Source organism: Muscardinus avellanarius, assembly GCF_963383645.1.
Source record: "Muscardinus avellanarius genome assembly, chromosome: 7".
Lineage (NCBI taxonomy): Eukaryota > Metazoa > Chordata > Mammalia > Rodentia > Gliridae > Muscardinus > Muscardinus avellanarius.
Genome location: NC_137793.1, coordinates 61247994 through 61275681, shown reverse-complemented (window position 1 = coordinate 61275681; position 27688 = coordinate 61247994). Strand labels below are relative to the sequence as shown.

The 27688-nt window shown below is 40.2% G+C and overlaps 1 protein-coding gene and 1 pseudogene across 2 annotated transcripts in view; both read left to right on the top strand.

The window, feature by feature from the left end:
* Positions 1-26933, top strand: part of WDR64 (WD repeat domain 64) — a gene marked incomplete at both ends in the record, with an annotated part of 128869 nt that extends 101936 nt beyond the window's left edge. The window contains 7 exons of the mRNA XM_080699412.1: positions 643-701; positions 7484-7593; positions 11193-11381; positions 15673-15778; positions 17904-17984; positions 24557-24670; positions 26850-26933. Of these exons, the coding sequence (XP_080555538.1) occupies positions 643-701; positions 7484-7593; positions 11193-11381; positions 15673-15778; positions 17904-17984; positions 24557-24670; positions 26850-26933 (743 nt within the window). The remainder of the gene's footprint in view (positions 1-642; positions 702-7483; positions 7594-11192; positions 11382-15672; positions 15779-17903; positions 17985-24556; positions 24671-26849) is intronic.
* LOC308265551 (DNA-directed RNA polymerase I subunit RPA43-like) lies at positions 2486-7399 on the top strand (annotated as a pseudogene). The gene is made up of 4 exons: positions 2486-2524; positions 2615-3012; positions 3245-3847; positions 7282-7399. The product of its transcript is annotated as a DNA-directed RNA polymerase I subunit RPA43-like (transcript).
* Positions 26934-27688: the final 755 nt, after the last annotated feature.

Here is a 27688-nt window from a genome sequence, read left to right as displayed (position 1 = left end):
TTTTTTTGTTTTTGGTTTTTTTTTTTTTGGTGGTACTGGGGTTCCTGGAAGCCCTTCTACCTCCGGGCTACACTCTCAGACCTATTTTTACATTTTTATTTGGAAACAGGGTCTCCTAAGCCAGTGCGCTGTCTCTGCCTCCCAAGCGCGGGGATTACAAGCGTGCGCCACCACGCCCGGCTTAGAATGAATTTGACTGAGTAGATAAACCACCTCATTATGACCCACTGATTCAGCAACAAAAGAATTATGGCATATAATCACTTTGATGAGATTTCTTCCTTTCACATCTGCTTTTTCAGATACTATTGTATTTGCCAATCAAATGCCTGAATTAAAATTACCTGGCAGCTAGACATGGCAGTGCCCATTTAGAATCCTAGTACTTGAGAGGCTTTGACAGGAAACTCACAGGTTCGAGGACAGCCTTATTAACACAGTGAGACTCTCGGCAAACTAAGGAAACCTTGTTTCAGAATAAAAAATGACAAGGGCTGGGTGTGTAGCCCAGAAGTAGAATGCTCCGGGGTTCAATCCCCAGCACCACAAAAAGAAAACAGAAAATGACTTGGCATTCTGTGTAGTGTTTCCTTAGACGATGTGATATCTGATCAAGGATTCCAATATTTAAATCCTACACAGAAGGACACGTCATCCTCTGCAGCATCAGTTCCTTCCTGGAGCCACCTCATGATGAAAAGGTATGAGCCTGTTTTCCACTTTGGTAAATGAATCACCATACATTGATCGAACTTGTCTCTGGGCTAGAACTAGAAAAGATAGACATGCAAGACTCCCTGTGGTCACATAGTGGTTGCAGTTTGAGCTGTAAGACAAAGAACCATGATCTGGTGGAATAGGCACTGGCGGGGAGCAAGCCAGCTGCTTCTCCCGTCCCATCTCCTTCCTGTTTGGTGTATTTGAGTCTCTGCAGAAACCCAGAATTTAAAGAACTTCAGAGATTATCTACTCCTTGTCAGACTACTGCTCTTACGTATCCTTATAGACATTCCATAACCTTTTCTTGCAAACCTAATGCAAAACCATTATTTTCAAGAAACTCTTCCTCATATATATAGCCTAAATCCTCTTTATAATTTAAGTACATTTAATCTCTTTTAGTGTTAATACAGTGTAAATGTCACCATCCTTATTTTATAAACATGTACATATGCACTTATATGAATGTATCACTATGCACCTCACTGTTATATACAATTATATGCACCAATAAACTTTAAATAATAAGACATTTAGCCAAGCAAAAATTAACTTCTTATGTGTATGTAGATATCCACCCAACACTAAGTAAAGATTTCACCAAAAAAGGACTTGTAGCCAGGTGTGGTGGCACATACTCCTAGTACTTGGGAGGCTGAGACAGGAGGATCCCAGGTTCAAAGCCAGCCTCAGCAACTTAGTCAAACTCTGTTTCCAAATAAAAATAAAATAGGACTGGGGGTGATTGTCGGTGGTAAAATGTCCTTGGGTTCAATCCCTAGTACCTCAAGTAAGTAAATAAATTCTTTTTCATATTCAGTAGCATTTCACCTTTTCAGTACTTGTATAATGTGATTATCCCATCTGTATGTGACTGGTTATAAATGCCCCATTGTCTCATAGACTAACCTGTGTTGAACCAGGTCCAGCTACATGAGGCAGCTGCAGAGAGAGCCTCGCTCATCAGTCTGTAAGTCAGAGGAGAACCTTGCTCTCTCCCAACATCACTACTAAAAAGAATGTCCTTGCAATGCAGATAGTCTAAGATAGGGCCTCTCCACTGAAACAAAAGCATGCAGATGATCACAGTCCTAGTTTCTAATCCATTAAGGGGTCATGAAATCAATGAGCTGCAACAGTATTTTTACAAAGATACAATGGAATGGAATGATATGCAATAGAGCAGACAGTATCAGCCTACATTTTACATAGGTTAAGAACCTTTTGTAAAAATTGTTTCAGAAGCATGTGCATGTTTACCAGGATGTAAAGTAAAACATCAACTTTTTTACAGCTAGGGTCCATGTTAGAGAAACATTGGCCTTAGAGAATGCTATCCTAACCAAAGAAACAAACCTCAGATGACCGGAGATAAATAGATGGTAGACAGATTAACTGATGTAATTAATTGATTAATTATTAATCCCTATTGCATATGGTACTAGAGATTGAATGTAGGGGCATTCTACCTCCAAGCTACACCCCCAATTCTATTTTATTTTTAATTTTGAAACATGGTCTCATTAAGTTGCTGAGGTTAGCCTGGAACTTGTGGTCCTCCTGTCTCAGCCTCTTAAGTACTGGGATTACAAGCGTGCTCCATCATGACCACCTGAGCAGATATTCTCAACCACCTTTGAAACAATATGAAATGAGAAAGGGTATATTTTACCCTAAACCGGCTTGCTAAGAACAGCCAAGGGGAATTGAGTCAGAAGGCCAAGAAAATTAGGAGGTATTATGCTTAAACTCAGTTAAAGTCTAAATGAATCAGGAGACTCAGAGGAGGCCAGGACACAGGCTGGTAGGTGGATAACCCAGGAGGAAGAGTCCTCTTAGTAACAGGTTCATCAGTGATAGAGAGGAAAGATGCTCAGAACTGGTCTTGCTGCAGAGCAAGTTGGTCAACAGCTCTAATTCTCACGGTTTAGAAGTGTCTTCCACTGCTGGTGGGTCTGAGGCGCTGCGGCTGAGGGCGGCCTTGGAGGGGTGGGGATGGGACCTGCCAGCGTCCTCACTTGCTGAAGCTGCTGGCCTACGCTTCCTGGTGAACAGCCACTACTCCCGCCAGGTGGCCCAGCTGCACGAAAGCACTTTGCCCTTTCGCCCGCCACCCGAGCAACTGGTCGCTGAGCTCCTGCACTACTCCAAGAGCCTTTGAGGTGTCCCTGTTGCATATGATAACATCAAAGTTGTCCGTGAACTGGGAGATATATATAATGAACAAGGACACATTCATCTTAACATTGACGCTTTTTTTGTTGTTGTTGTTATTTTTAGCCCTGAACCAAGGCAAATCTTTTTTTTTTTTTTTTTTTTTTTTTTGCGGTCCTGGGGATGGAACCCAGGAGCATTCTACCTCCAAGCTATACTCCAAGCCCTATTTTTTTATTCTTTATTTTGAAACGGGATCACTGAGCTGCAGAGGGCCTCAGTAAGTAGCTGAGGCTGTCTGTAAACCGCGATTCTTCTGTCTTAGCCTCCCAAATGCTGGAATTACAAGCGTGTGCCACCACACACCCAGCTTGCAAAATCTTCTGGGTACAGTTAACAAACTGTCTTGTAGCCACATTGGCTGTTTAGTACACAGGTGTTTTAATGTTTCCATCCCTAAACCCGAGCAGATGTCAGCTCAGTAGTGGCGAGTCCTGGAGATAAATGTGGGCACCGAACTAGAATTTGAAGTATTGCGTCTAGACTCGGATGCTGCTGGAGTATTCGGCATTCGAGGAAAACTGAATATTACTAGTTTACAACCCAAGTGTTCTGATGTTTCTGAAGAAGTGGCAGAAACCAGCACTAAGAAATCTGTTGAAAAAGCTCTAAAAAAAAAAAAAAAGACCCAGAAATGTCTGAAGTAAATAATGGCACCACAGAACTAACAGATTCTGCAGATGTTACTCCAAAGGAGGAGGAAGACCCGGGGTGCAGTGGTAATGTGCGTGACCTCTGGGAGGAAGAGCCAAAGAAAAGGAAGAAGAGAAGGCACCAGGAGGATCAGGACCCCGCTGTTCCAAGGCAGTGATGCCAGCGGTTACCAAGGCGACCATGTTAAAAGAAAAGAAAAACATACTGAAGAGGCTGATTACCCCAGCCCTGGAAATCTCACCTCAGAAGAAAAGAAAAAGTAATTTTTTTAGTGCATATTAAACATGATTCAGTTGTTAAAAGATTTATACGCAGAAGATAAGTAAATATTTTAAATGATACAAAATGCTTATGCTGTGCCAAATGTGGTAGCGTGTGGTTCCGTAATCCCAGCAACTCAGGAGGCTGAAGCAAGAGGATTGTAAATTTGAGGCCAGCTTCAGCAACTTAGCCAGACACTGTGTCAAAAGAAAAACAGCTGGGGATGTAGCTCAATGGTAGAGCAGCCCTGGGCTTAATGCTCAGTATTAAAAAACAAAAAGCTTATGTACACTGGTAGTTTAGAAAACAGGGAGCACTGGACTAGGAGTTAGAGAGTTTTGTGTTAAAAATCACAAAACTACTATGATTTGTTTAATACCAATATTATTAAACTACAATTTTATTGCAGATAGAATAAAATTATAAGAGCTTCTCATTCTCTACTGGCATTTTTCAAGATGTTACATTCCATACAGTCTCAAGATTAGCAAAAGACCTGGGTGTGGTGACACATGCCTGCAATCCCAGCATTCTGCTGAGACAAAAGATGGAGGTTCACAGACAGCCTCAGCTACTTTTGAGGCCCTTTGCAACTCAGTGAGACCCTGTTTCAAAAGGGCTGGGAGTGTAGGTGGGAGGTAGGATGCCCCTGGGTTCAATTCCTGGTACAGAAAAAAAAAAAAAAAAGATTAGCAAAAGGATTCTACATCACAATGTTATTTCTCTTGTTGAAGAATAAGTCCCCCCTTCCTTTGGTTTCACCAATAGTTATTACGTGGTGTTTTATTTGGCTTTTTAAAAAACTCGGTACATTTGCCAGTTTTAAGTTTTCTTTTATCATAGCTACTATGTTAATATTTCTGTTGTTTAAAATGGATTGCCAAAGGCACTTCTGAAGTCTCCAGAGCTCTGAAGTACCAAGTCTCCGTTGACTGTGTAGTAGGAAACAGTCTTCACTCTTCTTTCCTTCAGGGGATGATGGAAAGGCTTACTTTTTACACTTGTTAACTTGTGTCTCAACCACTATTGATTTTGTTATGTGTTGGAGGAAGAAAGTAGATGAAGACCAAATTTTAAGATTCTGACTAGTGGGGAACTTTGAATTACTTTTTAATTGTTGGAGTAGGCTATGAGAAACTGTTTTGGGCACAGTGCTTGCTTACTTTTATTGAGAAAATGTGGAATGTTTTCCACTAACTGGAAAACACAGTAACAAGATGACAAGCCGGTTGAGGCTGACAATCACTACATGGTTATGGATTTAACAGATACATATCCCATGCATTTGCTGGGGATATAATGGCAAACAGGTAGATGTAATTTCTTCCTTCATGGAAGAAGGAAGAAACAGATGCACACACAATACAAGTAAGGAAATCCAGGAAATTAGTATTTGTGTTAAATGCTATGAAGAAAAAGACTGACCACTCCTATTGTCAAAGTTGGTGTCTAGGTGAATGGTGAATTAACCTCCTCCTAGCAGCCTATGTTGCCCTTTATCTAGTACCCAGCATTGTGCTGGTCTCGTAGTTTAATCTTTGATAATGAGCAAATTCTGCTGATGGTGTGTCTTGATCTAATCTATAAGAAAAGGAATAGAGAATTTGGACACTAGCAGAGGATCACAACACTCCTCTACAAGGAGAAGTGCCAGACAGTGGCAAGGTGCAAGTCAGTGCCTTTTCATTGCAATTGAGGTTCATGTGAGTATTGGCCCCTGAAATGTGACTATTCAGCCAAGTGTGGTGCCACAGGCCTGTAATCCAGAGGAGGCACAGACAGGAGGAGCACAGGTTCGAGGACAGCCTCAGCAAGTAGTGAGACTCATCAACCTAGCAAGATCCTATTTCAAAATATAAAAATAAGCCGGGTGTGGTGGTGCACGCTTGTAATCCCTGCACTTGGGAGGCGGAGACAGAAGGATCGCGCAGGTTCGAAGCCAGCCTTGATGGCTTAAGAGACCCTGTTTCCACATTTTTAAAAAAAGTATAAAATAGGTCTGGGAGTGTAGCCCGGAGGTAGAAGGGCTTCCAGGAACCCCAGTACCACCAAAAAACAAAAACAAAATATAAAAATAAAATAGGGCTAGGAATGTAGTTCAGAGGTAGAATGACCTTGGTTCAGTTTTCACTATCACCAAAAATAGTGACTAATCCAAATTGAGAGGTGTTATCAATGTAATTATATACAAGATTTTGAAAATGTACAAAGCATAAGAATGCAAACTAAGTTTTATACTGGTAAATTATATTGGTAAATTACTACATCTAGGGCATAGTGGGTTAAATAAAATATTATTAATTTCAAAAGTGAATGTCTTCCAAGGCTCATCAGGGGCTCCAAATTTAGGACAAACTGAGAGAACATACCATCAAGCCTATTTTTGTGTGTGTGTGTGGTACTGGGGATGGAACCCAGGGACTTTCTACTTCCAAGCTACACCCCAGCCCTTTTTTTATTCTTTATTTTAAAACAGAGTCTCACTGAGTTGCAAAGGGCCTCACTAAGAAGCTGAGGCTGGCTGCAAACCACAAACCTCCTGTCTCAGCCTCCCGAATGCTGGGATTATAAGCATGCGCCACCACGCCCGGCTTCTTCTTCTTTTTTTTTTTTTAAGAGAATAGGCCCACTCTTTCTATTAATCCTTTATAGTATGTACCTCCTACCCCTATACTAAATGAAGAGCAAAGCAGCCAGTCTGTTCTCTCCATGAGATTTGTAAACAGAAAAGCATTTCTGCGTCTCGCCTCTGGCCCCTGCCTCCCAGCTCAGAGTCCTCTCCTGCCTGATTATGTTCATTCTCGGTTTCCCCACAACCTCTTCCAAGGCACCTTTTTTCAGCTAGTCATCCACTGACCACCAACTAAAGGAACTGCCAGTTCTCAATCATCCCATGGTCAATTGCTAAAGACATATGGTACTTCCTCTTCCGGGAGTATGTGCATTTAATAAATCTTTTTATTATTTGTATTTAAAATTTGTTCTAATATGCTTTTATTGGTGCATTGTAATTGTACATCATAATGAGGTTCCGAATGATAGAAATACATTGCACAGAGCACTTGGTGTGGCCCCTAGGTCCCCCGCTCCTCCCCTCCCCATGCATGGTATTGAGATCAGTATTGAAAACTTTATATATATTATATAGCATTATTTGAACTGTTTCCTCATCAAGTCTCCTCTCTTCCCCACCTCTCTCCACCGGCCCCCTTCCTCTTATTCTCCTGTTCTCTCTCCTCATTTATCTGGAGTCCCTTTTGTTTCTTAATTTCTCTCTAGCTTCCACATATGAGACAAAAAATATGAACCTTGACTTTCTGAAATTGGCTGATCCCACTCAGCATAATATTCTCTAGCTCCATTTTCCTACAGATTACGTAATTTTGCTCTTCTTTTTGATTGAGTAAAATCCCTTGTGTCTGTATGCCACAGTTTCACAATCTATTCATCTGCTGATGGACGTGGGGGCTTTGGGTACCTCCCTAAGAAGAGGAGAGCTAACTGGGGAGGGACTAGGTCATCAGTGCAGATGTCCAACATCCAGGCGTGAACGTAGCCCTTTGGTGGGAAGTGGTTTTGCTGAGGTCACGTGTCTTCCCTAATTCACGTGACACATCCTGTTGTTGCCCTCTAGAAACTCAAGCAGCTGCTCTCCTGGCGTGCTCACGCCTTAGAAATTATCCAAGTGATCTACGTGGAGGACAAGCAGGTGGTCCTTACCGCTTCCATCGATGGCTCCGTGAGGTAAAGTAAGGTGGCTTCATCCAGAGCTCAGGGTTTTGAGTAGGAAAGGTCAAAGTCTTTAACACTGAAGTTGAAGTATTTGGCTGATTAGAATTAATCTAATTGATTCTAACTGGTTAGAATAAATAAGTTAACTTGTGTGTGTGTGATACTGGGACTCAACCCAAGGACATTCTACTCTTAAGCTAACACCCAGCCCAATTGTACTTTTTATTTTGAAACAGGATCTCACTAAATTTGGAGGCTGGCCTTGAACTTGCAATTTCCTGCCTCAGCCTCCCAAGGACTGGGATTACAGGTGTGCGCACCATGCCTGGATGACAAGTTGATGGTTTTCAGAAGGCCATCACTGATTTGGATTTTTTTTCTGTGTGCAAGTAAAACAATATGCAAGCTGGGCGTGGTGGCACACCCTTGTAATCCCAGAATTCAGGAGGCTAAGACCAGAGGATCACAGTTCACGGACAGCCTCGGCTACTTAGGTGAGGTACTCTGCAACTTAGTGAGACCCTGTTTCAAAATAAAGAATAAAAATAGGTCAGGGGGTATAGCTCAGAGGTAGGATGCCCCTGGGTTCCATTCCTAGACCCCCCCACACACAAAAAAAACAAGGTGCATATTCATCTATATTAAAAGGAAAAAAAAATATATATATATATATATTGGTGGTACTGGGGTTCCTGGAAACCCTTCTACCTCCGGGCTACACTCCCAGACCTATTTTATATATTTTTTTGGAAACAGGGTCTATTAAACCAGCTGAGGCTGGCTTCAAACCTGCGCGATCCTCTGTCTCCGCCTCCCAAGCGTGGGGATTACAAGGGTGCGACACAACGCCTAGCAAGGAATAATATTTTAATAGAAGTGGGTTTTTTTTTTATAAAAACTGTCTCTAAGAACTAAGTAATATAATATAGGCATCTCAGAGAGCTAGTGTAAAGAAGATCACAGAAGGAGGCTTGGGATCAGAAGTCATAGAACAGTCATAGAACAGCCATCTAGCCAGGCATCATGGTGCACACCTATAGTCCCAGCGGCTGGGAAAGCTGAAGCAGGAGGATCTCTTGGACCAGCTTGGACAACATAGCAAGATCCTGTCTCAAAAACAAACAAACAAAACCCCCTAAAAAACAAATAAACATCGGGTGTGGTGGCGCATGCTTGTAATCCCCGCGCTTGGGAGGCTGAGACAGGAGGATCACAAAGGTTCGAAGCCAGCCTCAGCTGGATTAATAGACCCTGTTTCCAAATAAAATATAAAAAATAGGTCTGGGAGTGTAGCCCGGAGGTAGAAGGCCCCTGGGTTCCATTCCCAGTACCACCAAAAAAAAAAAAATCAATAAATAAACTAAAATTCTAATCAGCATCTAATACTGAGAAAAGTGAGTGAGTGAGCCAGGTGTGGTGGCACTTGCTTGTAATCCCAGGACTTGGGAAGCTGAAACAGGAGGATCACAGGTTCACGGCCAGCCTCAGATACTTATTGAGGCCCTCCACAACTCAGTGAGACCCTGTTTCAAAATAAAGAATAAAATATAGGGCTGGGAGTGTATCTTGGAGGTACAATGCCCCTCGATTCAATCCCCAGTACTGTGAAAAAAAAGTGAGTGAGTTAAATAAAAGTGTTTATTTTATTAACCGTGTGATTAACTTAGAAAACCTACTTGTTCTTTAATTGCCTAGATAATGCTAAGTACATACAGACAAAAGACTAAAAATATGGATGCATATATAAAGAGAAAAATTATCATGGCATTTCTAGAGACAAATTGCTGTTGATTTGAAATGTCTTAAAATCATGGTTATGAATTATGCTCTTAAAAGCATGAATTTAGCCTGGTATGGTGGTGCCTGCAATTCCAGTACTTGGGAGGCAAAGACAGGAGAATCATAGGTTCTAGAACAGCCTCAGCAAGTTAGCAAGGTCTTGCTTCAAAGATAAACAGAAAAGGGCTGGGGATATACCCTGAAAGTAGAATGCCTTTGTATCCAGTCTCCTGTACCGAAAGAAGAAAACAACTTAAATTCAATGACAAATATATTATTTATGATAACTTTGGAATAGTTTTTTATTTTATTTTTTGATGTACTGGGGATGGAACCCAAGGGCATTTTACCTCTGAGCTACATCCCCAGATCCATTTTTTATCTTTATTTTGAAACAAGGTCTCACTGAGTTGCAAAGACCTCACTCTGTAGCTGAGGCTGTTCCTGAACCCAATCCTCCTGTCTCAGTCCCCCAAATGCTGAGATTACAACCATGTGCCAGCCCGCCTGGCTGGAAGCTTACTCTTTTGAGAAAAGTAATAGATGAATGATTAGAGCATTAGAGCATTTGAAATATAAATTTTTATATCTATAAGATATATAAGGTCTAGATTTTCAACCTATTTTAATTTTAATGTGCCTCTGTTGATTTTGCTGAAATATTTGCAGAATTGAAAACCTGGAATTTAGTGGGTTAAGGGGCTGGTTCATGTCCCTGGGTAAAGGCTCTGACAATACCTCAGCACTTCTGTGTGCTGGAGACTAAAGTGAATAGGGGATGTGGAAAGTCCATGTTTGGTCCTTAGGACATTTCATGTGTGGGGAGTGCAGGCTGACAGCTCTGCTTCTGCTTCTCCTTGGTATCTGCCTCTTTGAGGCGAGATACTGCTTGGGCTTTGTAGAATTCACTCTTAGTTCCTTTATCTTGTCCCTCTCTTTCTGAGTTATGGCACAATTGCACATCATTACTGTTTCCATCATTTGTTACCCTGAAGTTGAAATCAAGACACAAAAGGAAGGTCTTCCAAATACTCTGCTATCTTTTTATACTATAACGCACACACACTTCTGCAAATGCTATTCAACATTATTTTAAGCCACATGGGCTATTTAGAGGACCCTTTTGGAGTAAATCAGTGTTGAAGGAATGCGTACTGCTACCCTGTATCACAGCTCAGCTATAGACCAGGATGTTGTTTTCATGGTGGTGGAAGGTTATTCCTGAAGGTTGAAAGGAATTTGGCATTATATTGTTCCTGAAGGTTAAGAGAAATTTGGCATTACTAAAGGCATCCCTACATCCCTCCTCTCACCAGTTCTATTGGTGGTAGGTTTTTTTTAAGTATACAGCTGAGAGATAGCCCATTCCAACGTCTGATGTAACTAACAGACTTTATCAATGTGCATTCTAATTAAACACATCTAAGGAGATGTGATTTTGTGAAAAACTTATTCCTCATTTTCCGATAATGACTAGTACAAACATAAATTCAAAGTGACATTTTCTAGGGAGTATAGCTCAGTGGTAGAGCATTTGAGTATAAAATGACAGTTCCCCAAAAAGTTGTAGGTTAGAGTTGTGATGTAAGTGTTTACAATACGGGATGGAGATGTAGCTCAATGATAGAGCACTTGCCTAATACGGTCGAGGTCCTGGGTTAGAATACAATTTTACGTGATGATTAGCTCTGTAGTACTCAGTATGAAGTTCTGGACTCAAGTTTAACACCCTTGGTAGACCAGCTCAACCTACAAGTAAACTATGAAAAGGTGACCGATCACTCTCCTTGATTCCAGCAACTGCTTCTCCTTCCCTCCTTAACCCTCCCCAGGCTCTGGCATGCCCTCAATGGCCACTACTGTGGATATTTTGGACAGCGACGGACCTTTGAATTATCACAAACGAGTGATTTCATCTTGCCTTGTGATGTGAATGAATTGCCCTTAGAAATAAAGGAGGAAAGCAAGTTCACAGAAAAGAAGCCAAAATATGAATATCCTCTAATATTTGACCGGGAAAGGTGAGACCATTTTTTTTTAATGAACAGATAAGAATTAAAGTACTATACCATGACACTGGGCTAGACATGAAGAATTCAAAAGTGAAAATACCAGAAATTTCTAATAATTTTTCAACCTGGTGGAAGGGAGAAAGGTATGAACAAAAAAAAACTATAATTTAGTGTAGTAATACTATCAGGAACACCTGGTTCTTAATAACTGAAGAGTAAATTGGATTTAACCAAAAGAGATCAAGGAGGCAATTGCCTAAGCAGAGGCACCAAACAAGAAGAGACTATGATATTGCCGTGTGTGTGTGTGTGTGTGCGCGCGCGCGCGCGCACATGTGTGTGTGCATTTGCATGTGTGTGCTAGTGGAGATCTTTAGAGGCAGTTTCTTTATTTAGTCCATAGTTTTCTGTTTTTTTCACTCAATACAGAGGACCTGACTTATACATCCAGCCCAATTATACTTTTATTTTGAAACAGGGTCTCACTAATTGCTGAAGCTGGCCTTGAACCTGTGATCTTATTAACCTCCCAAGTCCTGAGATTACAAGTGTGTACCACCAGCTGTGATACAATCTTTTAACTAGTCCAGTAAAAGGCCAAACACTGAAGACAAAGCTAGAACAGTCTGTAGGGGAAACATCTCAGTGGACTTTTTTATAGGCCAATGTAAAAATTTTAAACTTTAAAGAATTCATTGTAACAAGATACACAACAGGAAAAGCAGGTATAAAGGAAAATGTACTGAGTTAGAGCCTGACACAGTGGTGCACACCTTTAATCCCCAGTACTTGGGGGATGAGACAGGAGAATTGCAGATTTGAGGTCAGCCTCAGCAACTTAGATCCTTAGTTTAGTCTGGGACATGTTTAAGTCTGAGGTCCTTATGATACATAGAGATGGAAGTATTTAATAAACACCCAAATAGATCTGTCCATTTCTCTAAAAAAGGAAAGAGCTGTAGACAAAGATTTTGGAGTCATTATCATAGTAGTATTTTCACTGTGAATAAGTCAGGCAGGTCTTCTGTATTGAGTGAAAAAACCAGAAAAGTGTGGACTAAATAAAGAAGCTGCCTCTAAAGATCAGTTGGAGAAGGAGATACTAGTGAAACCCCTTGGTAAGAAAGAGCTGTTGAGAGGAAGAGCACAGTGGCACAGGGACTCCAGGAGGTGGAGGGCTGCAAGTGAAGAGGCAGAGAGGGACCCACATGTCCAACGTGGGAGCGAGGTCAGTCCATCAAAGAACACTCCGGGCTGGCGTGAGGAAGTCACCAATGACTCCAGAGAAAAGAGTTTCAGTGGAACAATGGTTGAAAATCACATTGCAGTGGCTGAGAAATGGAGGCAATACGAGGTGAAGATAATATAGGGTACTTTAAAATTGTAATTGTGCACATTTATGGGGCATGGAGTCCTAATTCCATAAATTTGTCTAGTATTTAATGATCAAATCAGGGTAGTTAACTTTTTTCTCTCTTTAAAATTTAAAAAAAATTCTTTTTCAGCCAGGCATGGTGGCACACCCTTGTAATCCCAGTACTTAGGAGGCTGAGACAGGAGGATTGTAGGTTCACAGCCAGCCTCAGCTACTTAGTGAGGCCCTCTGCAACTTACTGACCTTGTTTCAAAATAAAGGATTAAAAATAGTGCTGGGGATGTAGCTCAGAGGTAGAATGCCCCTGAGCTCAATTCCCAGTATCACACACAAAAAATTATCACATAATAATTGTACTTATCTAGGCGGTACAGTGTGTTATTTCAATACATGTATAGAATCCATATTGATCAAACCACAGTGATTAATGTTTCTATCTCCTTATTGCTGTGTTTTGGGGGTCTTCAGGATTATTATGTGGGTAAATTCACTGGAATATGTGATAGAAACCATGAGAGGCTGAGAAGGGGAAAAGAGGGAGGCAAGATAGTCAGAATAAAAAGTCACAGTTAAGCCAGGTGTGGTGGCACACATCTGTCATCCTAGTACTTGGGAGACTGAGACAGGAGGATTGCAGGTTTGAAGCCAGCCTCAACAATTTAATGAGTCTCTCATAACTCAGTGAGACTGTTTCCAAAATTAAAAAATAGATCCAGGCGTGGTGGTGCATGCTTGTAATCCCAGTATTTGGGAGGCTGAGAGGAGGATTCTGGTTTGAGGACAGCCTCAGCTACTACTTAGTGAGGCCCTTTGAAACTCATTGAGACCCTATTTCAAAATAAAGAATAAAAAATAGGGCTGGGGTTGCAGCTTGGAGGCAGAATGCCTCTGGGTTCCATCCCCAGTACCGAAAAAAAAAAAATTAGGATTGGATGTGTAGCTGTGAGGTAGATGCCCTGGGGTCAATCCCCAGCACCCTACACACATACACATACACACAAATTAGTTAATATGGTTTGCCTTTTTTTTCCCCAGTATTGGGGATGGAACCTAGGGGCATTCTACCTCTGAGCTACAATCCCCAGCCCTATTTTCTTTTTTTTTTCTTTTCTTTTGGTGGTACTGGGGTTCCTGGAAACCCTTCTACCTCTAGGCTACACTCCCAGACCTATTTTATATTTTTATTTGGAAACAAGGTCTCTTAAGCCAGCGAGGCTGGCTTCGAACCAGCGCGATCCTCCTGTCTCAGCCTCCCAAGCACTGGTATTACAAGCATGTGCCACCGTGCCCAGTTGCTTTTTAAAGAAAACAAATAGCTCTAGAGTACAAGAAAAGTTTGTTTCATTAGTGTGCTTCTTTTGGGGAGACATGAACATGCTTCAAAGCACAGACGAGGGAAAAGAGTTCTCCAATAAAAATAGAATCTGGCCGGGCGTGTTGGCACATGCTTGTAATCCCCACACTTGGGAGGCAGAGACAGGAGGATCACACAGGTTCGAAGCCAGCCTTGCTGGTTTAAGAGACCCTGTTTCCAAATAAAAATAGGTCTGGGAGTGTAGTCCGGAGGTAGAAGGGTTCCATTCCCAGTACCACCAAAAAAAAAAAAAAAAAAAAAAAAAAAGAATCAGCAAAAAGCTATTTTCTGCTTTTGGGCCTTTGTCATAGTGGGAGAGATTGGTACTCATCTGGTGTCACTGTCAGCACATCTCAACCTTAGATGGTAGATGTCTACATATGTAGCCCTCAGGAGTCCAGACCTCGCCAGATGGGAGCTGACCGTGCCGGTTGGAGCTTGGCGAGCCAACTATATGATCCCAAGTGGGAAGCACTGGAGAGGGCTGTTGATGGACAACCCCATTAGGGGAACCCAAAATGAGTCAGAAGAGGGCAGGCCCAATGCCTTTATCTAATACAAAGGCTAGTTGAAAGGCTGTGACCATGCAGAATTCAGGTAGAAATCCAGATGCTTTGGGGACAATCAAAAAGGTGACTGCCAAACTCCATTGTGTGCCCAAGGCTGGACTTTCAGGGCATCCAGAAGCACCGGGGAAGAGTGCCAGCAAAAATGGAAGAGACCTCGGCATAGAGCCAGGCCCCACAGGCAAAGTTACCCAGTCCTGTCCCTGGGGTGATTTCTTGCCTTAAACATTATGTATCTCAGTACTTAAGACAATGTGTTCTAACGTGTGCTAGATTACTTATTCATTCTACAGTGAGTTCTTTGAGGACTAAGGTCTTGTTTTATGAATTTTTGTGTCCCTAGTTCTTAATTCAGTGTCAGCACTTAGTAGACACTCAAGAGATATCTGTGAAATAACCAAAGAGGAACAAATGGAGATTATTACAAACAGTGGGAATAGGTGTGCATGGCGGATAAGAAAGTAGGAAAACGTGGTATATTCGAGAGAGGTTAAATGCGGATCTCACTCACGTTATGCTATCGCTAAATCATTATGCTCGCCTGTAATAAAACGGGCCTCGTTCTGTAGAATAACTTCATCTTAGGACATATTGCTTAATGTCCTTTCAAATGTTTTAGTGCTTGGTTATGATTTTCTAAATACATATATAAATTTGTTTTAACTATAGGGGAAGCTTCCATAGGCCACACAGAAGTCAAGCACTGACTGTATAAAAGAGGTCTCCCCATTTTTACTATACGGTTTTGTTTTTTCAAGTGACCGTGGATGAATTTAATTACATAAGATCTGCAGACAGAAGAAGAAACACCATTTTGCCCCTAGCAGGGAATCTGAGACACTAAATAGAATAAAAATTGGGCGCAGAGGGAGCATCATTGGAAGTAGTGCCAAGCAAGAAGGTGTCTAGGGAGCAGAGAGGAAGGACATAGTGAATGCCGGTGTAGTTGGCAAGGAATAAAGGTGTGAGTACGTACTCAACTCTTCATGTGTATTTTTTGTGCAGATGGAAAAAGATAAGCTCCATGTCGTTACTCTTCAAACGCACACCTCTCAAGGCCTTTGAAGTGGAACAGGATTTTAAGTTTTTCAAGTCTCTTTCTTCTCCCAAGGTAACTAAACAAAACAAAACAAAAATGTTTTGCTTTTGCTTTTCTGAATTGGTGTGTTAGTTTTATATAGCTGCTGTTACAAACTATCACAAATTTGGTGGCTTAAAGAATACAGATTAAACTGGGCATGGTGGCACATACTTGTAATCCCAGTACTTGGGAAGCTGAGACGGGAGGATCATTGTTTCAAACTAGCTTCAACAATTTAGTGATTTGGTGAGACCATGATTCAAAATATAAATGGCTGGGGATATAGCTCAGAGGTAGAACACCCCTGGCTCAAGCTCTAGTACCCTTCAAAATATACAGATCAATGATTTCATAAGTGTGTGAATTGGAAGTCTGACCTGAGTCTCTCTGGTTTAAATTGATGCATCACCATCGCTGCATTTCTTCCTGGAAGCTCTCAGGGAGAATTCCACGTTTAGTCTGTGTCCTCATTCTTCAAATTCAAAGCCAGGAATATCACATGTCTCTGGCTGGCTGCTTTTAAAGATTCATGTGATTAACCAGCCTAGGTGTCCATCAATAGACAGATGGATAAAGAAAATGTGGTACATTCACAAAATGGAGAACAAAAAGAACAAAGTTATGTAATTTTCAGGAAAATGGATGACGCTAGAGAATATTATCCTGAGTGATATAAGCCAGTCTCAGAAAGTCAAGGGTTGTGTGTTTTCCGTCATATGTGGAAGCTGGAGAGAAAATGGGAAACAAGGGGACTTCAGTTAAATGAGGAGAGAGAGCAGTGGAAGAGTGGGAGGGGCAGGGAGAGGGGAGGAGAAAAAGGAGAATTAATGGAGGAAACATCAAATAATGCCATGTCCATATAGGAAGGGATAAGTCCTCAGCTCACTAACGTATCTGGAGAGGGGTTCAGAGGTGGAGTGGGACACAGAGGGTCATACCACCAAGTGCAGTGTGCCTGTATGATTGCATCACTTTGAACCTCACTACAATGTATAATTACAATGCACTAATAAAAATATTAAAATAAAAGTAAACTGAGAATGTTCAAAACATTCACTTGATTAGATTGGGCACGCTTATGATAACCCAGGAAAATCTCCCTAGCTCAGGTCCTCACCATTAGTCACATCTGTCAAGTCTTCTTGGCCAAGTCAGTTCATGGCGTTCACAGGCTGGGGGTGGGGAGAACAGGATGCAGACAGCTTTGGGAGCTGTTATTCTACCTTTCACACAATTTTCTTCAGGGCAGAATTAGGAGAGGAAGGTATACTGTTGTATACTGCTGTCTATTCTAATTTTTTTTTTTTTTTTTTTTGCGGGTCTGGGGATGGAACCCAGGGGCATTTGACCTCCGGGCTACACCCCCTGCCCTATTTTTTATTCTTTATTTTGAAACTGGGTCTCACTGAGTTGCAGAGGGCCTCACTAAGTAGCTGAGGCTGTCCGCGAACCGCGATCCTCCAGGTCTCAGCCTCCCGAATGCTGGGATTACAAGTGTGCGCCACCACGCCCGGCTTATTCTAATTTTTAACACTCAAGAAAATGGATATAGCATGAAGCTAAAGAATTAGAATGAATTAATTACTGTGGATTTCCTCAAACTTTTTTTTTTTGTGTGTGTGGTACTGGGGGTGGAAGCCAGGGGTTTCTCTACCTCCGAGCTACACACCCAGACCTATTTTATACTTTATTTGGAAACAGGGTCTCACTAAGTTGCTGAGAGCCTCACTAAGTAGCTGAGGCTGGCTTCGAACCTGTGCGATCCTCCTGTCTCAGCCTCCCAAGTACGGGATTACAAGCGTGTGCCACCACGCCCAGCTTCCTCAAACTTTTGCACAAAATAAACCAAACACATCTGCCTCAACTTACCTCCCATTACTAACTTGTGGCTACCTACCTTCCTCTTGGGCTTCTGTCCCTATAGTTCAGTTCACCCAGGAGTCTGCCTCTTCCACAGCATCTGTCTATCTGTCCAAATCCATTCTATCCTTGGTAACACCACAACTCACAAAATATTAGTATCCAGCATACATAAAGAATGCCTAAAAATCAAGGAGAAAAAGTCAATAAGTGAAAGAGTTGGGATTTGAACCAGGTATTCTACCACTGATGGACAGAGTTTTTTCCATTAAACATTCATTCCTTTGTTTTGCAGATTCGCAGATATGCCCTGGAAGGTTTCTTGACTGAAAACAGAGAGGCAGGGATTGTTTTTGGTTCTCTACCTATATACAGGGTGAGTCAGAGGTTCCTAGGACTAGAGGGGTAACAACACAAAATCTGACTTCCCATAGGAATGGGATCCTGCATACCAAGTAAGGTTTGGGGAAGCCATGTAACCTAACCCACTGATATTTCTGTGTACATGTGGTGTCCAATCCCAGATGAGCCCTGGGTTTCATGTGTTAGTGGGTTGAATCACTTCTTTCTGCTGTTCTATAGGAATTTTAACCTGATGGCTCATCACCTACAGGATAAAACCCATAAGTCGTATGGTATATGACTTTCTCTGGTCTAACCTCGCCCCCACTCTTTGATCTCATTTTCCCAACCACATTCTCTTTCTATACCACAAACAGGTCAAATAACTTGCCTTAAACATTATTGGACTGTCATTACCTCTGTGATAGTCCCAGTGCTGACCTCTGCCTTCCTTTCAGATCCCTACCTCCACGTCTCCCCCTCCTCTTTAACTTGTTTTAAAGAACTAATTAATGAATCAAGAAATAATAAACCAACTACTAAATATCTCAACATACACTTAAATTTCATTTTTTTGGAGCTATTTAAAGGAAACAGATTTTTTTTGTGTGTGTGGTACTGGGATGGAACTCAGGGCATTCTACCTCCAAGCTATACCCTCAATCCTAATTTTTATTCTTTATTTTGAAACAGGGTCTCAATGAGTTGCAAAGGGCCTTACTAAGTAGCTAAGGCTGTCCTTGAACCGTGATCCTCCTGTCTCAGCCTCCCAAATGCTGGGATTACAAGCATGCACCACCATGCCTGGCTTACACTTATATTTTAAATGTTATCTCTCTTTTACAAGGACATGCTCATTATAATGATATAAAAACTTAAGCTAACAGATGATGCTAACAGCAGTCTATTAAGAAATAACAATTATACTGGGGATGGTGGCACACACCTGCAATCTCAGTATTTGGGAGGCAGAGATAGGAGGATCACAGGTCCCAAGACAGCCTCAATGATGAATCCGGGCCCTTAAAAACTTAGTGAGACTTTGTCTTAAAAAAAAAAAAAATATATATATATATATATATATATATATATACATATATACATATATACATACATACATACATACATACACACACATACATATACATATATATTTATTTATATAAATTAAGGATGGTAGAATAGAGGAAGTCAGTGTGTTTTTGCTTTGAGACTTGGAATTCAACCAGCAGGAAGACCGCTTTCTTGGCAGAAGAAAAGCAGTCAGGATTCAATAGAAGAAAGAGTTGGAATGTAGTTGAGCCAGAAGAAGCACAAATAGCAGAGGACTGAAAAGACCTCCATGCATCTTTAAACCAAAACTTATCAGAAAAGACAAAGTGAGTCAATTCTTTCTGATAAAAGGAACAGTTTAACAAGAAAATATAATGATACTAAATATTTATGCACCAGATATAGGTTCATCCACTTTTATAGAACAAACTCTTGAGAACATTAAGACTCAGATACACCCCCAACACAATAATATTGGGAGAATTTAACACATTTCTCACATCACTAGATTGATATTCCAGATAATAGATTAGTAAATACTCTTCAGACCTAAAAAACACTATATACCAAAAGTATCTAATAGACATGTACAGAATATTCCAATCAACAATAGCTGAATATACATTCTCAACTGCTCATGAAAGATTTTCCAAAGTAGACTATATTCTTGGCCACAGAGCAAGTACCAGCAAATTTTAAAAAATTACTATAATTTCTTGATTCTTTCAGATCATAATGGAATAAAAGTAGAAATCAACAGCAGGAAGCCCCAAAGGCATTACATAAATACATGGAAATTGGATAATTTTTGAATGAGGACTGGATCATAGAAAAAAATAAGGAGAGAAATTTAAAAATTCATTTAATTAAATAAAACTAGAGACACAATATACCAAAAACCTATGGAACACTAGGCAGTGTTAAGGGGAAAATGCACAGCATTGAGAATCCACATAAGAAAAATAGGAAGTCACAAGATAAACAACCCATTGATATACCTACCTCAAGGCCCTTGAAAAATAGGAACAGACTAATCCCAAAACCAGTAGAGGAAGGAAATAAATAAGATCAGAACAGAAGTTAATGATATAAGAAAAGAAATTCAAAAGGCCAACACAAAAAGCTGGGCTTTTGAAAAGATAAACAAGATGGACATACCTTTATCCAACCTAACCAAAAGAAAGACAATCAACCCAAATTACTAAACTTAGGAAATGAAAAAGGAAACATCACCAGAGACAACAGGAAAATTCAGAGGATCATCAGAAACTATTGTGAAAACTTATACTTCCAATAAACTGGAAAACATAAGAAATTGACAAATTTCTAGACACATGCATCCTACCTAAACTGAACCAAGAGGATATTAAAAACCTAAATCAACCAATAGCAAGCAAAAAGATTGAATCAGCAACAGAATGAAGGACAAAAATTACATGATCATCTTAATAAATCTCCAAAAGCATTTGACAATAATAACAATCATGTTGTTATGGTTGGAAAAACTGTTCCAGGGACCCTATTAGGCCCCCAAAATTGTTCCAGTGAGAGGGTTCTTGTTTTGAACTAGGTATAGATAAAACACTAGTCCAAACTCTTGCTGAAAGCTTAAATGAGTTTATTATTACAAAGATGGAAATATAGAATATAGTTTAATACAGCCCTATACTATCCCTAACGTGGGATAATATGGGGGGGGGGTGCCTGTAAAGAAGTCACTGAGGATTCCTGGATACAGAGTATTTTATAGCCAGTCTTCTGACCCAACTAGATGTGTCCTTTCTCTGGGTCAGGTCTTTCTATATGGAGATTCCTCCTTATAAAACTGCACTGTTGACACAGACCCCACACCTTTTGTTACACTTCAAAATGTGTTAAGTTGCTTATTGGGAGTCTGGGATTCCCCCACATCCTTGAGGAAGTTTGTTTCTCTTCGAAATGTAAAAAGACCCTAGGCTTTTGGACTTCTTCTATTCTCTCACTAATTACCCTTGGTGCCTGGAAATCCGAAGCCCTTTCCTTGAAGCTCCTGGCTTTTTTTTTTTTTTTTTTACTACTGAAGATATATTTTGAAAATTGAAAATGTTTCCCAATACTGGTACATTAATACATTTTGATGCCTCTTCCCAATACTGGTACACTGTCATCAAAGAAAAGCCTAGGTCTAGATGGATTCCCAGCTGAATTCTACAAAACTTTTATAGAATAATTAAACCCAATTCTTCACAAGTTATTTTGTGAAATAGACATAGAATTCTTCCAAACTCCTTCTATGAAGTAGCGCATTAATACCCAAACCAAATAAAGATACCTCAAGAAAATAAAATTAGAGACCAATATTCTTGATGAACATAAGTGCAAAAATTCTAAACAAAGTACTAGTAATATGCCTTCAAATCCATATCAAAAAATTTTTATACCATGACCAAGTTGGTTTCCAGAAATTCAAAGCTCATTCAAAATATGCAAATCAATACATGTACTTCACCAGATGAATAGAACTAAAGGCAAAAATTACATGATCATCTTAAGAAATGCTCAAAAAGCATTTGACAATATCGAACATTGATTTTCATTGAAAACACTGCAGAAAATCAGGATAGAATGAACTAATCTCAACATCATAAGTGTAGTATACAGCAAACTCAAAGCCAACATCATCTTGAATGGGGAAAAACTGCAATTCCCTTTAAAACCAGGAAAAGGACAGGGATGCCCCATATGAACATTAATTTTCAATATAGTACTCAAAACTCTAGCCAAGGAGGTAAGAGACCTCTACTACAAAAATTATAAAACACCAAAGAAAGAAATTGAAGAATATCTTAGAAGATAGAAAGATCACCCATGTTCTTGAGTAGGCAGAATAAATATCAAAGTTGCCATTCTGATTTTTAGCCATACCCAAAGTGAATTACAGATTAAATTCAACCCCTATTAAAATAACAATGTCATTCATTCTTCACAGAGCTATAAAAATTAGTACTAAAATATATATGGAAAAACAAAAGAATAGCCAAAACAATTCTCAGCAATAAGAACTATGCAGGATGCATCACAATACCTGAATTTAAATTATACTAAAGTTACAGTAATAAAAAAGCACAGTATTGGCTTTTTTTTACAATCCAGTAGACACTTAAGCTGGGCGTGGTGGCTCACGCTTGTAATCCCCACGCTTGGGAGGCTGAGACAGGAGGATCAAAGCCATCCTCAGCTACTTAGTGAGGCTCTCAGCAACTTAGTGAGACCCTGTTCCCAAATAAAATATAAAATAGATCTGGAAGTATAGCCCGGAGGTAGAAAGCCTCTGGGTTCCACCCCCAGTACCACAAAAAAAAAAAAAAAAAAAAAAAAATCCAATAGGCATATAGAGTGATGGAACAGAACAGGAGATACAGAAACAAATCCATACTCTTATAGGCAATTTTTTTTTACAAAGATGATAAAAACATATGCTGAAGAAAAGATAGCCTTTTTAACAAAGAGTATTGGGGAAACTGATTATCCATTTGTAGAAAAATGGAATTAAACTCCAACAAATCACCCTACACAAGAGTCAACTCAAAATGATTCAAGACCCAGAAACTAGACCAGAGACTTTCAATTTACTAGAAGAGGGCATAGGACCAACACTCTAACATATATTCACTGGTAGAAACTTTCTCAATGAGACTCCATAGGTCAGAAAATTAAAACAAGAATTAATAAACAGGATGGTATTAAATTAAAAAGTTTCTGTTCATCAAAGGAAACCATCAAGAGTCTAAAGAGAGAGCCTAGAGAATGGAAGATTCTCTTTATCTAGAATATCACAGAATATCTGTGATATTCTAGATAAAGAATAGCCGGGCGTGGTGGCGCATACTTGTAATCCCTGCGCTTGGGAGGCAGAGACAGGAGGATTGTGCAGGTTCGAAGCCAGCCACGTGCGCTGGCTTAGGAGACCTTGTTTCTAAATAAAAATATAAAATAGGTCTGGGAGTGTAGCCCAGAGGTAGAAGGGCTTCCAGGAACCCCAGTACCACCAAATATATATATATATATATATATATATATATATATATATATATATATATATATATATTCACAAAGCACATTCTCTGGATAGAGAACTAATATTCAGAATATACAAATAACTTAAAAGACTTAACATTAAGAAAACAACCCAATCTAGAAATGGGTAATTGACCTAAATAGATACTTCACGTAAAAAGAAATACAAATAGCCAAGAAATATGTGAAAAAATGTTCAATATGATTAGCAATCAGGGAGATGTAAATCAAAACTACACTGAGATTTCATCTAACCCCAGTTAGATTGGCAATCATCAAGAATACAATAATAAATGTTGGTGAGGATGTGAAGCAATAGGAACTCTTATACACTGTTGGTGGGATTACAAATTAGTGCAATGGATATCAGTGTGGAGATTCCTCAGAAAGTTGGGGATGGATCCACCACATGATCCAGCTATACCACTACTAGGTATCTTTCCAAAGGTACTGAAATCAGAATGTCATAGTGATACATGCATATCCTTGTTTATAGCTGCACAATTTACAGGAGCTAAGTTATGGGACCAACGTAGGTGTCCATCAACAGGTGAATGGATTACAAAATTACGGGATAGCTACACAATGGAATTCTACTTGGCAAAAAAAAAAAAAAAAAAAAAAAGCCAAGCATGGTGGAGCACGCTTGTAAACCCCGCGCTTGGGAGGCTGAGACAAGTGGATCACACAGGTTCGAAGCCAGCCTCAGCTACTTAGTGATGCTCTCAGCAACTTAGACCCTGTTTTCAAATAAAATGTAAAAAAATAGGTCTGGGAGTATAGCCCAGAGGTAGAAAGCCCCTGGGTTCTACCCGTAGTACCACCACCAAAAAAAAAAACAAAAACAAAAACAAAAAAATTATGTTATTTGCAGGAAAATGGATGGACCTAGAGAACATTAAGTGAGATTAGCCAGTGACAGAAAGTGAAGGATTATATATTTTCTCTCAGATGCAGGCGCTAAGGAGCAATTAGGATAAAAGAGGGACTTTAGATAATGAAGGGAAAACCCCAGTGGGGCAATGGAGGGGGTCTGACTGGGAGTGTGAAGAATTAATGAAGGAAACAGTTCCACTGATGTTATGTACATATGTGAAAATAGCAGTGTCAATTTTAATATGGTGTCTAGGGAGGGGAGGAAGCCGGGGGTTCTCACCAAGTGTGCATATGTGTCCCTAGCGCTCTAAACTGCATTACGATGTGTAAATACAATGCACCAATAAGTAAAAGTATGTTTAAAAATAGAAATAAAATAAATGAAATAGGACTGGGAGTTTATCTCAGAAGAAGAGCACCCCTGAGTTCAATTCTTAGTATTTCCCTACCTAACATGTATATATATATATATATTTTAAATAATTAACAATGACCAACTAGGAGCGGTTGTGACTTGAAATAGATGACTCTTCTTGCCCCTCACTCCCTACTCCTGAAATCTACATTCCAAAAGCAACCACATGAAGTATGTCTAACTTGGCCTTTCTTCCTGGTTCCCAGGTACCGAGCCCCACTAGCCTAAGGTTCCTTCCGCTCATTGGTTCAGAAGCACAGAGGGACTCAGTAGATGGCATTTCCGGGAAGAAGAAGGGGGTTCACGTTCAACATGAAAGAGTACGTTTCTACTAATGCTACAGTCGATTCTAATTCCGCAGCTATTCCCTCTGTTTGGATTTTAATTATCTCTCTCTTCCCAGAAACATCCTAGGCCTGAAATTATTTCAGTTCATATTCCCCTGTGTATGTGTTACTAGGGATTGAACCCAGGGATGTTCAACCATTTATCTATACCCCAGCCCTTTTTATTTTTATTTATTGTTGTTGTTATTATTATTGTTGGTATTAGGGGTTAACCTAGGGCATTCTACTTATTAGTTATACCCCAACCATTATTATTTTTGTTATTGTTGTTATTGTTATTATTGGAACGGGGGATTGAACTCAGAGATAGTCTACCTCTGAGATCTACCCCCAGCCCCTTTCGTAAGTTTTTATTTTGAGCAGAGTCTCACTAAGTTGCTGAGGCTGGATGCAAACCTGAAATCCTTCTGTCTCAGACTCCCAAAAACAGGGATTGCAGGTGTTTACCACCACACTGGCCTCAGTTCATGCTTTAATATTCCAGTTTCATATGTCCCAGAAATCATGACTTTGCTAGATAGAGAAGGAAAAAATCAGATAGCAGCTAGGAATCTGAGTGAGCAAATCTATTTCTTTTACTTTTTTTCTTTTTTATGGTGCTGGGGATGGAACACAGGACCTTGTGCAAGCGAGGCGAGTGTTCTGCACCGAGCCGTACCCCCACCCCATTCTGCTTCTTGCTCTTTTTACTTACCTTCTGAATTTGTGCATCTCTTTTTTTCTTTTTCTTCTTTCTTCTAACAGCCCACAAAATCACATCGATGTGTGTTGCAAAATCATATAACCAAAGCCACCGATTTTCCATAAATATATGGTGTCCACATAGTGCCCTTTGCAAATGCTGGTTGGACATTACTGACAAAATTATGTATTTCTTGATCCAATTAAATTATGTTTTTCCCAAAAATATCCAACTCAAAACAGACACACATTTCTCATTTGTGTGACCACGGCTTGCTTTGATTTCAGTGGACTCTAATGTGATTAATATACAGCATCAATTATTAGCCAAGTTTTGCTTGTTTTGCTTTGAACCAACCCTTCCATACCACGCAGCTGATCCCTAGAATGGATAACTATCCAGTTAAGTCGTTTTATACCTTCTGTTTTTGCCCCCCACTTTTCTTTAACACTCCTACCTTAACATCTTAACACTCTTGCCTGCAAACACACAGGAATGTGAAGCAAATGAGGTGTGTGTGTGTGTGTGTGTGTGTGTGTGTGTGTGTGTGTGTGTGTGGCACTGGGGATTGAATCCAGAGGCATTCTACTTCTGAGCTAAACCTCTAGTCTGATTTTTTTTTCTTATTTGGAAACTTAAGTTGCAGAGGACCTGGCTAAGTTTTTGAGGCTGGCTTCAAACCTATGGTCCTCCTGTTTCAGCCTCCCAAGTACTTACAAGCTATGCACCACCATGCCCAGCTGACTTCTTTCTTCCTTCCTTCCTTCTTTCCTTCCTTCCTTCCTTTCCTTTCCTTCCTTCCTTCTTTCTTTTCTTTCTTTCCTTTTCTTTTCCTTCCTTCCTTTCTTTCTTTCTTTCTTTCTTTCTTTCTTTCTTTCTTTCTACCCAGGATTGATCCCAGGGGCATTCCTACCTCTGAGCGACACTCACAGCCCTTTTTGTTTTTATTTTGTTTTTTGGTAGTTTTTTTTTTTTTTTTTTTTTTTTTTTTTTTGGTGGTACTGGGAGTGGAACCCAGAGGCTTTCTACCTCCGGGCTATACTCCCAGACCTTTTTTATATTTTATTTGGAAACGGTCTCACTAAGTTGCTGAAAGCCTCACTAAGTAGCTGAGGCTAGCTTCGAACCTGTGCGATCCTCCTGTCTCAGCCTCCCAAGCGCGGGGATTACAAGCGTGCGCCACCATGCCCGGCCCTTTTTGTTTTTATTTTGAAACAGAGGCTCATTAAGTGTCTGAGGGCCTCACAAGTTGGTGAGGCTGTCCTTGAACCTGCAATCCTCCCATGTTTGCCTCCCAAGTACTGGAGTTACAGGTGTGGACCACCACACCTGGATTACATTGACTAGTGAGGGTTAAAAGTTCTCTATAGTAGTGAAATTGGAAAACTGTCCTTATAGAAGAATGTCCTTATGGAATAATAATGTTCTTATAGAATAATAATACTAATTAATGCACCCTTTCTTTCACAGATGGCACGAAGGAAAAGTCTGAAGAAAAATTTAGTCCCACAAATCAATCTGGCTTCTTCCTTTTTCCCAGCCATGTCCAAGTAAAAGAAAACCCAGAGTCTGCTGCTGCCTGTAAGATGACAAAGTCTGGAGACATCTTGGTCTTTCTTCCAAGATGAGGATAAAGGTCCAGCAGACAGCTACCCCCCTCTAGACCCTGTGGCTTCCCTCATGCTGAGGATGGGTTGGGGGCTCCAGGCCTCAGCTCTCAGGACCCAGCGAGCAGCAGTAGCCAGTTTGCCAACTTCTTAGAGAAATCCACTAAGGAAATGAACGATGTTTCTTGTTTACTGTGGACGTAATGACACATAAGGAAAAAAAGGAAATCAATAGCATAGGAAGTAAGCAATGGCTAGGCTTTCTGTTTCTTCCCATTACTCATCCTGACCCATAACCAGGATTATTACCAAAATGTATGCAGGAACAGGTAAATTACTTGTGTGCCATGCTATGTGGTATACAAAGAGAATTATAAAAAATAAAAATGTAATAACCAGGCCTCTGTCTTCCTCATTTAGGGAAATGTTATCTTGGAGAAAATGCTCATACTTCCTTAAAGCCAAAAATTGCATTTAATTTGGAAACTGGGGTTCATCTTTTATTATTTTATTGATTGGATTTTATATTTGGGCCAAATGACCAATGTCTCTGTGGGTACATATGTAATAAGTGAAAGTATCCACGTTTTATCAGTAATGAGTCAGATTTTATTTATTTATTTCTTTCTTTATATTTTTGCGGGTCTGGGGATGGAACCTAGGGCATTTGACCTCCGAACTACACCCCCTGCCCTGTCCTGT